General features: G+C 42.0%; 1 protein-coding gene across 1 annotated transcript; it reads right to left on the bottom strand.

Moving 5' to 3' along the window:
* Positions 1 to 40: 40 nt before the first annotated feature.
* On the bottom strand, positions 41 to 11,344 carry hdac6 (histone deacetylase 6; the record flags this gene model as incomplete). The annotated part of the gene is made up of 27 exons (XM_079558428.1): positions 11,235 to 11,344; positions 10,619 to 10,705; positions 10,184 to 10,327; positions 9,296 to 9,381; positions 9,152 to 9,236; positions 9,025 to 9,065; positions 8,696 to 8,792; positions 8,452 to 8,549; positions 8,277 to 8,381; positions 7,956 to 8,024; positions 7,619 to 7,745; positions 7,074 to 7,139; positions 6,931 to 6,990; positions 6,766 to 6,855; positions 6,566 to 6,672; positions 6,157 to 6,224; positions 5,932 to 6,073; positions 5,705 to 5,833; positions 5,366 to 5,534; positions 3,800 to 4,005; positions 3,457 to 3,649; positions 3,185 to 3,334; positions 2,945 to 3,116; positions 2,474 to 2,721; positions 2,032 to 2,391; positions 1,767 to 1,892; positions 41 to 58 (listed from the first exon to the last, which is right to left on the bottom strand). Exons 2-27 carry the CDS (start codon positions 10,682 to 10,684, stop codon positions 41 to 43), a joined length of 3,222 nt encoding a protein of 1,073 aa, XP_079414554.1. The 5' UTR covers positions 10,685 to 10,705; positions 11,235 to 11,344.
* Positions 11,345 to 13,215: the final 1,871 nt, after the last annotated feature.

Raw genomic sequence — 13,215 nt, 5'->3', positions numbered from 1 at the left:
ACCGACTAAAAACATAATCCAAACCAGGACAAAATCATAACTAGGACTCTTCTAATCCCTGCTGGTCAACGGGCACAAAATACATTGTTCAAGAATATTTTTAACGTTGTAGAAGGATTTTTCTTCAAAATGTTCTGATAAAATTAGGAATTAAATACAAGTAAAGCAAACAATACAATAAAATAAAATAACATGAACAACGACAAAATCAGGCCGAAATATACAACAGGCCACTCCCGCATCCAGCATAAGGTTGGCTTGAACCAAAAATGCACTCTATATCTACTTTTGGCTTGTTTGTAGTATAAAGACAATACCATTGGCACATAACACTATGAACTATGTGGAACACTGACATTTAAGGTGATAGAAGAATGCTACTTTAATTAAAAGAGCCACTAAACCATTCCCAAAAGCTGCTGGTGATAGTGATCCATGTGGAGTGGGTCTATGATGGTGAACTACACAGTCCTCTGAAGCTGCCCAGTCTCCAGGGCGATGCTCATAGTCCATTCACCCAGAGCAGAGGAAGAGTAAAGGAGAGTAAAATATAAAACTACAAGAGTATAAAAGTTAGTTTTTGGTGTTAAGTCCAGGGAGGAACCTCTTCTCCAAATTTTGCCCAATGAGCAGCATTTTTGGGTTCGAATAAAACCTGAAAAAAGAACAAAAGCAACATTTTTGTCAGTTTTTTATTTAGGAAAACTCACATAAAAAACAGTAGTAACAACATCTATTAAAACTAAACCAAGTTTAATAAGGTTTGAACGGAGCTGAACTGAAGCACCTTCTAGCTGGTTTTCAGTCACTTTTTCCAGTTAAAGAGGCATTATGTAACTTTTTACACAGAAAAAAAGTTGATGATGCGTATCACTTTTATTGACCCAACAGCTGTATGGGTGGTCAACATGGTGCCTTTACTTGTCATTCCAGTGGCCCTATAATGCTCCAAGATCAATTGTGTTTTGAGGGTTTCTGGTAGGTTTTCTGGATGAAATGGATGCATACCCATGGAGATGTTACCATCAGCAGTGAAAACCTACCATTATCCCTGAAAACAATTGGTCCTAGAGCATCCTAGAGGCCATTGCAATGGAAAGTAAAGGCACCATGCTGTGGTAGTGGTAGTAGCAGTAGTATTGGCAGTAAAAGTACCTGGTTGTGGACATAAGATTCGCAGATGTAGCACCACACTGACAGATCGGCGTAGCTCAGAACCACAGGATGTTCTGCTGTGACGCCATGGATTACCATGTGCTCATTCACATATCGACCACAACACACCTGAGAGAGAACAGGGGAAATAACTAAAGATCCTGAGCTTTATATAAATTAACAGTTTTGAGAAACAGTGACAAGTAATTCCAGTCATTTGTGAGTGGAAGAGGTTTAGCCACGTGGAACTGGTAAAAATACAATATAACATTTTAAGAAAACAACAGAGAGCAAAAGTAACTTGATGGTGGACAGTGGTAAAAAGAATTCCTAAAGTGTTCCATGAAGACCTAGTGTAAATTTCTATCTTATTTTATCAATCTTATTATGCATCTAATGTGAGTGAGCCCATGATTAGTGTAGGATCACATTCTCCTGTCTAGCATGACCCATGTTAATAAAAATAAAATTAAAAAAACAGTAAAAAAAAAAAACACACAAACAAAAAATACCTGAGCTTTTAAAAAAGTGCTTTTAGGATATGCCACATTTGTTCTGTCAAAGTTTTTACTGGGAAGGAAATGGTTTACCTTGTAACAAGTAAGACAGACCCAGTTCTCAGCCTCAGAGCCACAGTCCTCACATGGTTTGAACACATCCAGACCAGTTGGGGGCAGCGGCTTCACCGAATCCAGATGTGGGCACCAGGGAAGAGGGTTCACCACAAACAAAGACGTCTAGAAGAGGATAAAGTTAGTGAAAGATTCTTTATGCCTAGTATCAGAAACCAACTTATTCCATCTCCCCTTGTCCAGTCGTTTTATATCCAAAACATGGACAATGCACAATGTGGCAAATAAAAAAATCTGTTCTCACCTCCACTTCACACGAGACCTGTAAGTTTGTCTTGGTCCAACCACAGGCTCCTTCTTCCTCTGGCTCTGCACAGACTGCGACAGACTCCGCCCCTTTTACAGGTGAGACTCCAGACTCCGCCCCTTTTACAGGTGAGACTCCAGACTCCGCCCCTTTTACAGGTGAGACTCCGGACTCCTCCTCTTTCACAAGTGAGACTCCAGACTCCGCCCCTTTTACAGGTGAGACTCCGGACTCCGCCTCTTTAACAAGTGAGACTCCAGACTCCGCCCCTTTTACAGGTGAGACTCCAGACTCCCCTTTTACAGGTGAGGGCTCTAACTTGGAAACAGCAATCTTTGTGTCTGTGGTAGCGATGACCTAAACATTATCAAAAATCTAAAATTATTGAAACGATGTGAACCAGGACAAAATGTTTAATTTGTATCACATTAAGTTCTACCTGTGTCTCTGATGACTTCTTTTCCTCACTGTCTGATTTTCCAGAGCTGGGACGAAGTTTGGGTCTGGCCCCGCCCACTGCGGTGGTCTGAGTGATGTCTAATCCAGCCAATCCCAGAGTGAGCTGCTCCAGGTCCTGGGCGGGATGTGGAGGCTTGTTGCTTTCTTCGGACTTCCGGCCTTTTCCTTTAGAACTGCGTTTCCCACGATGCTTTGGCAACGGCACAGACTCACGTACAGAATCTGGTACTAGAGATTGAGATTTAAAGAAATGTATAAAAGAGATAAGTCACTAAAGCATATTCATTTAGACACATGGTCTTTTAAATAATAGCATCGATCCCAAAACATTACCAAAGGTTTACCTGCAGGATTACAACCTAAACTGATTTTGTTTATCTGTTCCCCCAATAAATGTTCAAGAACCAATGAGCACTATGATATGATAGATTTTCACATCAAGTGTACTAACTGTGTATCCGCAGCGAGCTCCAGAAGGGGGCATGGCATCTGGTGACCTCATTAATGGTGGCCACAGCATTGTGATGCGGGGGCGGAGACAGGATGGAGGGCGGTGGGTCTCCGAGTAACACAGAGGTACAGTGGGCCATGGATTCAGAGATGGATGTCAAGTTATACCCGCCCTGGAGAGAACAGGTTTAGATCAGAACGAAAGTAGAGCGAAAACACGTTTAACTAAGCCCGGTCGTACCTCGAGGATCATGACGAGTTTCCCTGAGGCCAGCGTTAGCAGCAGGTGTGTGAGGTGGGCGTATCCCTCGGGACTCACGCTGTATCCTCCTAAAGGGTCTCCACGAGCCGCATCGAACCCCGCCGAGACCAGCACCAGGTCTGGGTTGAACTAGGTACATATTGAAGATCATATTATACTAAATCAAAACCTTTCGTATTTATGCCTGATGGGGGGGTGCCTCTTGTGGATAAATAATTTCAGGTTTGTAAGTTCATTAGTTAACCTCTCACCTCTGTAGCAATGGGCATGACAACTCTGTGAAATGCAGCGATGTACTCTGCGTCCCCCATCCTTCCCCCACTCCATGCCACGTTCACGTTAAACCCCGCCCCTCTGCCCACGCCCACACGGTCACAAGCAGCGTCTTCTGAGGATGGGAAGAAGCTGCCGTTGTCATAGCGATGGAGCGATACATACAGCACACTGATAAAAGATTTAAGATAAAAGATTTCATGAGACACAAACAAGACTGGGGGAAGAAGTCATTCCTAATCAAAACTGAACAAAAACAAAACTAAACAAGCGCTAAAACAAGAATAGACCAGTTTTGGGTCATTTTTGTAACAAGCTCACCTGTCGTCATCCTCAAACAGGTGCTGGGTCCCGTTCCCGTGGTGAACGTCCCAGTCAAGGATCAGGACCTGGAGTGAAGGATTGTTGGATATTTTCTGAGCGTATCGTGCTGCGAGTGCAGCTGTGTTAAATAGACAGAAGCCACAGGGAAAGTCCTTCTCCGCATGATGACCAGGGGGTCGAACTATCGCCACAGAGTTAGAAACCTACGAGAAAAATACAAATGAATGTATTGCTTAATTGGACAGATCAATGTGTATTGTGACACCCTTTATGTGGTCACATAGTTTTATTTTATCATAAGAATTTTATAGAATTGGTATTCGTTAAAAAAAAGCAGTATCGACATTTACCGCTAGAGGGCAGCGCTGGTTGTGAAACAGTTACTCTGCTTCCTGTCAGTCAGCAAGCAGAGAGCCAAGACCATAGATATAATATAATAAAGAAGAGTGGGTTCAATTCAGCCCCATTCAATGAAAAAGGTTCCCTACGCAGCCTGTTCCTTAAAACGGCAAAAAGGCGGGAAGCCCTGCGCTCGCGGGGCAGACGGAAACTCCACAGAGTCAATCTACTGTAAAATGCTTCCAAATTTCGGGCTGTAAAACAAAAACTAGCGCGGTCAAAAATATTTCACCTAGTCCCAGTGTGGTCACATGGGTCAAAGTGATTTTTAGAAAAACAAACTCTTTGGGGCCAGGCTTTTAAGCCGTTCTTGGGACGTTTGAAGTCCCATTAGAATCAATGACCCCAAGTGTCTCTTGGTCGCCCCTGGCCACCAGGGGATGGTATTACAGCAATGTCACCTCCCCACCATAAGAACCAAACAGAAGTATGTTCCTCGCCCATTGGCCCAGACGCAACACTAACTTCTGTCTCCCTCTCACTTTTTGTTAATTTCAGACAGTCCCCCAATCATTCCCCACATTTTAAAGTGTTAGTCGTTGTTGTACCGACCCAACTGTTGTCAGCTGGACTGGGTTGAATGAGTCTTTTCACATCTTCAGAAGATTCTTCTTGCTCATAAAGGATAGAAGTGAAACCTCATCAACTCAATCAATCCCGTCCAGTTGATGATATTTGAAAATCTTTACTACAACAACAAAATATTCTGGATGACTGAGACCGTACATAAAGATTGTTAGTAGTTAATCAAAAACTTGAAGAGAGCGGATCTGTTTCATAACAGGTGTGTTGGAGAGGTCGTGCGTATAGCTCGTAACATGTGAAAAACTTTTCGGCTCTAGGCCTTAGCAAGTCAGGCAAAATCAGGCAATCACTCAGTAGTTAATCAAATGTTTTGGTTCTAACAGAGACACCACAAGAGGCCAGCCTGATGCTCCACTCTACTTTAACTTTGTGCCCTCAGATTCTGTGTATTATATTTTATAATAGATGCTGCCGACATCAGAATCGGTTTGTTCCCTTGTGTTGAACTTTAAAAGAACAGAACATTCCTTTATCACCCATAGATTCTGCAAAATCTGCAGTGTAATTATTAAGTTCCAGATTTAGAAGAGACGTCCTCTTTTCAATGTAAAATCAATTGTTCCAGTACATGTGCCTCACCTGTCCCGTGAGCACAGCTTCCACCGCAGTGAAGCAGCCCCCCGCTGCCATCAGAGCACACTCATAACTCTGATTATTCAGGAAGATAGAGTTAAACTCCTCTCCCAGTTTAAACAGGTCTCTGGGCTTCAAATCAGCGGTGGACTTCATACGAGCAATGTGGTTCGCACTGGAACAGATGGAAAGTTTTATGCATGTATTCAATTTCCTCTGGTTTCGTCTTCTTCTTCTTGGCAGTCAAGTACTGGTACTGGTCAAGTCATGGTTTAGTCCTAGCTCGAGTTAAGTCCTCGTTTATACTTCTAGCCTTGCTCAGGTTTAGACCTGGTGTAGTTTTACCTGTGGCACATCAGCAGCTCCTCCTCCGTGGCCAGTCGGAGCTGCAGTCTCTCACAGCGCTGCTCCAGACCCAGCTGCTGGTGTCGGCTGTAGATCTGTGCAATCCTCTGAGGCTGCTCTGGATGGTGCCTGAACAAAAATGGATTCCAACATGTTTGCAGTTAATGCCTAGTGTAACATTGCACACTCTTCTCAGAGAGATCACAGGCCAAAACGTCCTTCCTTACCTGTCCCACATGTTGATATGCTCCATCATCTTCTCATCATAAACCAATCCCGTCTTTGTGGAGACACAGGGGGCACGACTTTGGGTGCTTCCTCGAATGGCAGATTCTCTTAAGACTTTACTGCTGGAGCCTGCACATCCCTCTGCAGGTGAACACGTTATTACAGTTTATTTATAGATATTTCAAATCAGTTTATGTGAAACTTTATGTCAAAGCCTGACCTACCTGTGACCTGGAGAGAAGGCCAGTGGGGATACAAGGAACTGATGGTCTGAGAAATGGACTCCAGGGCACTAAAACAAAGACCAATTAAGTCATAATAATAAGCCATGGAAAATACAAGTGGTTTCAAAAGGGCTAGGGACTGTCCAACTTTACTTTCGGTACCAAAACCTAAACAATACCTGTCTATACAGTAATGGTACCTGAACAATACTTTGCAAATAAACTATTTTTAGGGTATTTTGGGAGTTTTCAGGACCATCTTTTGATACCAGCAGTGACCTTTATTCTATGGTTACATTGAATAGAATGTAAATATTGAAAAGCAGAAAAGAGACAAATTACTATTTATAAAACAACTTTTCCAACTACAGTAAATGGTGCAAGTATTATTAATTATGTGCACATTTACCTGTCTGAGGGAGCAGTGGGTGGAGTCAGAGGAGGACAGGCTCCGCCCAGTAAGGCTCTGACACATGCTGCAGTGCCCTCTGCTGTCTGTGTCAGGTTATAACCGCCCTAAAGAACACCACAAAAGTCTTTAATCATCTGTGGCATTTGTAGACGGCTATTCTGCTGCTTAAAAGAGTCTGTTAAGTTTGGTTTCTTTACCTCAAGAGCCAATATGATGCGTCCTTCCGCTAAACTCATGAGGAGGTGGGTTAGAATCTGGAAGCACTGGGGACTGACACACATCTCGCCCTGAAAATTAAACATTAAATACTCAGTGTTAAAAGAAATAAAATGATGCCTGACATACTGTATATTGTATGTTACCTTAGGGTCTCCCATGGCAGCGTCAAAACCAGCTGAAACAAGGACCAACTGAGGCTGGAACTGAGAGGCAAGGGAGACATTTTGAAATGTTTGTCTAGATTTTGATACTATGTATCTTTTGTTTGTTTGTCTTGTTTATCTACCTCGTATGCGACAGGAAGCAGCAGGTGATAAAAAGCAGCAATGTAATCTGCATCAGTCATTCCAGTCTGAGGGAGAAATGTTAGAAAATGGTTAAAATGTATTTAATTTAGCAGCACACATTCAGGGCAACATGTGTGCATGGCTCTGTCAGTTTGTTGTATCTATTCCCACTCTTAACCCCAAAAAATCTATTAAAAAATCCATAGAGACTATTGAAGAGCCAGGTTTTCAAATAATCATTATATATAACGACATTATCATGCAACATGAACTTGAACCAAAACTTAAACCTGGTTAAAATTGTTACTATATAGTAGTTATTTTTACAATTACAGTAATTGTCTTGTAATATCTGCTTCCTCATGGGATGTTATAGAAATGACACTCAGACGCCTCGGGTAAAAAGAGGCCTGGCTGCAAAACCAGCGTGCTTGACGTTCTGGTGTCACAACAGATTTCTTCCAGTTTTAAGAATGCTCAAACTCTGAGAGCAAATGTAAATATGTTTCTGAGTAAGTTGCTCATCTTCATAGTAAATACTGACTTTGTTCCAGGGCAGGTTGATGGTTCGTCCTGCTCCTCGAGTGTCTCCAATAAAGTCAGAGTTTGACTCAGAGAGATGAGGCCAGAAAGACCCTTGCTCAAAGCGGTGAACACTGAAGTAGAGAACACTAAAAAATACAAAAAAGGAGAGTTTCGTGATTAAACATAATCCAGAACCAGAAATATACAGACACCTTTAAAGAAGGAAATTCCTTTTGTAAAGAAGGATTTGATAAAATGTATTTTATGAAGGAAGATTAATACAGGTCAACACAAGACAAAACAGCATGCAGAGCAGAATAAAACAGAAAGCATAGTTCTATCTATGTAATCGTTACCTTGGATCGTTTTGGAAACTGTACTGAATACCCTGTCCGTGGTGCACATCCCAGTCCACAATCAGCACCCTGTGAAAAGACAAGTTATAAGTTTGTCCTATTCTGTTCTGTGTTCAGTTCTGAGCAGTCTCTCCAGGATGTTGCAGAGTTAAGGAATTGTTGCAAAGAAAATTGCGAATGATTGGAAAAGTTCAATGCTGCACTTATTTTGCAGAGTTTTCTTGATTTTACGTTAATAGTTACAATCGCAACAACGCAAAATCCTGTAGAGACTTTCTGAAGAGTCCACTGTGAACACTTTACGCCATATGACCTGCCCACCTGTTGATTTTGTGTCTGGTTTGAGCATATCGAGCTGCAATGGCCACATTATTAAACACACAGAAGCCATTCGACTGATCTCTCTGAGCATGGTGTCCCGGAGGTCTAAGACAAAAACAGACTTTAAATCGTCAAAATTAAATAAATCATAAATAGTACAATTCTAATGTTGTACCTGACAACAGCAAACCCATTCCTGATTTCAGAGGTGAGGACTCTGTCGACAAGTTGCAACATCGAACCCACAGCCAGAGCTGCCACTGAGAAAGAGTCCTGTAGAGATTAATAGATAAAATATTAAATCTAACTTTAACAGACACCAAGACGGGAGGTGGGAATGTGTCTAACAACAACAAACATGTTAAATATATTATCTTTAAACTGTTAAATGCAGTATTTAAGTTGAACATGCGTCTCACCGGGTGCAGATAAACAGAATCATAATTTCCTGACAGAGATTTCAGGTCAGTCTCTGTCATAGTTTGGGTTGAGCGCATCAAGTCCACGTACTTCTGCCTGCAAGCAAATGGCGGAAAATGTACAGCGTGAGGTAAGTACTACAGCAGGACATACAAATAATGGTGATTTGGACAGTTGTTTAGTCTCACTAATGTAACAGAGTACTGCATCTTTTTCTTTAAATTACAGATAATGGAACTTTGAATATGGGATCCACACATTCCTTGCTATCCTCCCTTCATTCCTTCATTATTTGTATCTTACTCTTCAAGATAAAAACGATACTTACGAATGAATGAGCTGCAGCTCGTTGTCTGTGGCCTCTCGTGGCTAAATAAAGAGTCATCATGAGAACACACTAGAAACTAAACATGAAGCCCTATACAACACACAGGCACAATTTATATAGTTTTTACCTGAACTCTAATGCAGCGACTGAGCAGCTCTTGTTTCTCCAGCTCCTCCATGATCCGCTCAAATCGCTCAGGGCATTCTGGGTGACTAAACGGCGCAAACGCGTTAGATTTTATACAAAGATAAACACATTACTCTGTTGTTACCTTGTATCCCAGAGGTTCCTGTGTTTGGTGAACTCTTCAGAGTAAACAAGCCCGGTGCCAACAGCAGCAGATCGACTTGACAGGTCCTTAAAACATTAATCATAGAATAACAAAAAACATAACAGTGAGGACACGCGAGGCTCAAGAAGAGACACTTATGCCATTATAAAACACAACATTAACAAAAGTATCTGGGGTCTTTTTTTCATTGATGTCAGTGTCAATTTCGTCGACTAAAATATTTAGTCTTAATTTTAGTCAAAGTGTTAGTTTTGACGACTAAAATTGGACTAAAACTAAATTAACGTTTTTTTTTCATGAGACTAAAACTATGACTAAAATGTCCAGATATTTTTGTCGACTAAAATAAGACTAAATAAAAATGAAAGGGAGAGACTAAAGTCATCCAAACTTCTATTGAGCGTCTGAAAGAGCCTCAGATCATTTAAATTCTCTGCCAAAGGATCAGCTCTGAGCTTTGTTCATGTGGAGCAGCTCCATGAAGCAGAGGGACAAGATTAAACATGATTATAATGAATATTAACAATGCAAAGTCGACTAAATTCGTCTTAAATTTAGTCGACTAAATTTACTTGCAATTTTAGTCGACTAAAACTAGACTAAAATTGAAGATATTTTTTTGACTAAAACTAAAGACTAAACTAAAGACTAAAGCTAAAGTAAAATATGTTGTCAAAATTAACACTGATTGATGTTTGTATAAATTGTTTGATTTTCAGTTTGTTTTATGTGTGTGTGAAGCAACACTTGTTTTCATATCAACACAAAATTTTATTAACTGGGTAGTACAACACTAATTAGCCATAATATGTACTTGCAACAGTTCATTAGGCACTGAACATGTCAATATATTTAAAGGTTTCTTACCAGCTGCTGAAGCTTCTGGTTCAGTTCCTCTTCTCGATGCTCTCTCTCCATCTTTCCTCTCCTTTTTGCCTCCTGCAGTCGGCCTCCTCCTTTCCTTTCCTCACTTCTTTTGGTTGGGTCTCCGTCAGAACAGCTGCCAGTTCCCTAAAAATCACACTATAGTTGATACACACAAAAGAATAACTGCGGACTTAGGCTGAACTGTGGAGCGAGCGGTGGTGCAGGAGTCCAAGTCAATCATTGGCAGCGAAGGATCATTAACAGATGTGGGAGGGACGCTTTCCCTTGAGACGACAGAAGATGCGCTTGGAGATTGCGGTGGGAACATGATTGTGTTTGTTGACAAGACACACCTTTACACATGAGCTTTCCTTAAACACATATGAATTATTTATATTAAAGATGTCCACAAGATACCACAAGGGTAAGCCCAACCTGAGGAGAGAAACGTGGGGATCTTCTGACTGACTTCTGCCCGGAATCAGGAGGACCTGACGACATCTTCAACTAACAATGGTCAAACTGAAAGAAAATGTTTTACTGAATCAATACGATGTTGTGGTCGGTTTGTAATAGATTACGTTATGTCAGAGACCACAGAGAAACTTCAAAGGGCCTGTCTTGATCAGTTTCCTCAAGTCCTTCAATAGCAATGGGTAATATCAGCAAAATGTGTATAAAAACATTACAAAGAGGATAATGTATCAAGTGCTGCGTCATGCAAATGTTATAACACCTTTAACAAAATCACTTCGATTATTACTACAAATAATGAGTGTTATTATGTAATTATGATTATTATATGTAATTCCTCCTTAATGTACGTGTGTAGGTTATTGTCTCTAAACTGATATCCTTTTTTCGACTTAATCAGGCTGTAGGATTGTCCTAAATAAGATCTAGAACCACGATAATCATTTTTATGCACAAAAGTGAAACGCATTACAAATTGAATCATTAAACAGCCTCAGTTATAAACGTGATCATCCCGTTACCATAAAGCAATATTCGTCTTATGCGTCATTCACAAGGAGTGTCTATTTCTACTCACCACTCTGTTATTTCAGTTTTATTTTCCTCAAAATGTTCATTTGTTTACGGGGCAGCTGCACCTCTGAGCGCGAACTGCACCCACAGCTGTCCCTTACGCGTGACGTCACAGCGGCGCACAGGAGTGACGCAAAATGTAGTTTTTAAAACAAATGAGAGAGTGCAGTAACATCACAAGAGATAAAGCTATGGAGGCCGGCAATTGTACTTTTTATTATTAATTCATTCTTCTTAAACCAAGACCCCAGAATGTCTCTCCCCATAGCCCTGTAGTCAAAGGTGGAAAGTCAGCAAAACAATTGAAAACATTTTGCTGCCTCCTGCAGTGTCCCTGATGGGGTTGGATGCAGTTCACAGAAAGTAGAGAGTTCAGCTTCCTGGCAGCCTGGTGGAAGAAGCTGTTTGTCTGTCAAATGGACCTGGCCCAGGGACTCTGCCGTCCCAGCATCACTGAAAAAACAGAAAGGTGGATCATTCGCAATGCTTTCTGGGTAAGACGGGCAAACGGAGAGGAGAGGGGTACCAACAATCTTCTAAGCTGCTCTCTCTCTCTGCGCTGGTGGCTCCTACAGTTGATACAGCTGGTCAGGATGCTCTATGGCCCCTCTGATGCATGTGATACTGGACTCTGGCTCGTCTCAGTTTGTGAAGAAAATAGAGATGATAATAATGTCCTTTCATGGCCATTGGTGTAGTGTTTGTAGACCAGATTAGTTTGCCCAAGGGCAAATCACACTCCATGGGGCAAACTGATAAATATGTGGCTGTCCTTGATCATCACAGTCAGATGAGGTGTCTTGCCAAAGGACACACAAACAGGCCTACTACTGTAGTATTGCTACTGCTACTGGCCCAGCAGAAGCACTTTCTGAAATGAGCACAGTGATGTCACTCTATCTTCTCCAACACAGGCCTCATCACAGGTCCACTGAACCAGCTTGGCGATTATTATACTCAAAGGAACAGGCCGCCGTTTTTACAAACTGAGATATGTTCTTGCCTGAGTTTAGACGAGTTGGTACGTAACTGGTCCAAAGATGTTGTTAGCATTTGGCCTCTCCCAGTTTATTCCTATAGCTCCAAACAGGGGTGAAGTTGGAAGCGACCACGCTCTTCCACGGGCACGCACAAAGACCAGACAGGTACGCATCAACTCGTATAAGCTCAAATAAGAACATGTCTCCGTATGGAAGTACGGTGGCCTGTTCCTTTAACCACAGACCTTTGCGATGCCCAAGCCCGTCAGACCTTGGAAGCTAAGCAGGGAGGGCCTGGTCGGTACTTGGATGAGAGACTGTTTGGTAACACCAGGAAGCCTAGCGAATGAGTGGTTGGTGGTGGTCGGTGGGGGCGATGGCGCAGACTGGAGGCCTCGCTTCCGTCAGTCTTCCCCAGGGCAGCTGTGGCTACAATCGCAGCTTACCACCACCATGGAGTGAATGAATAATGCAATGTAAAGCCAAGCGTCTTAGAGTGTCCAGAGAAGCGCTATATAAAACCGATACATCATCATCATCAGTATGTTTGTATTATGCTACAGATGTTTGCAGAGTATGGAAATGGTCTTCTACTCAGTTCTGTAAGGGCATCTGGAACAGAGTCCAAAAGCTGATTGCTCTTACAGTATGACGTGTGTGATTGTTGGGGAGCAGTCGTACACAGTAGCCTATGGCCTTGTAAGTGACACTGTGTAACACATTCTTGTGTGTTTTATTCATTAAAAAGCATCGAAACAAAATGATGTATAAATAGGTCTCAAATGGAGTGTGTAACGGCTCAGAACTTTAGCTCCCTCTGGCGGTCAAGGTTATAGGGTACTACTTTAATCATAAATTAAATGGTCCTCACGCTGCAGCAAAATCATTTCTCACACGCGCACTGTGACGTCATCCCTCACCCTGAATCCCCCTCCTGGCCCCTCCTCTTGCACTACCTTACGCACATTCACGCACGCGCACGTATTCCTTGACACGCGCCTCCAC

Source organism: Gobius niger (genome assembly GCF_951799975.1).
Source record: "Gobius niger genome assembly, chromosome: 6".
Lineage (NCBI taxonomy): Eukaryota > Metazoa > Chordata > Actinopteri > Gobiiformes > Gobiidae > Gobius > Gobius niger.
The sequence above is the reverse complement of the archived record's forward strand: the minus strand, read 5'-3'. Positions and strand labels throughout refer to the sequence as shown.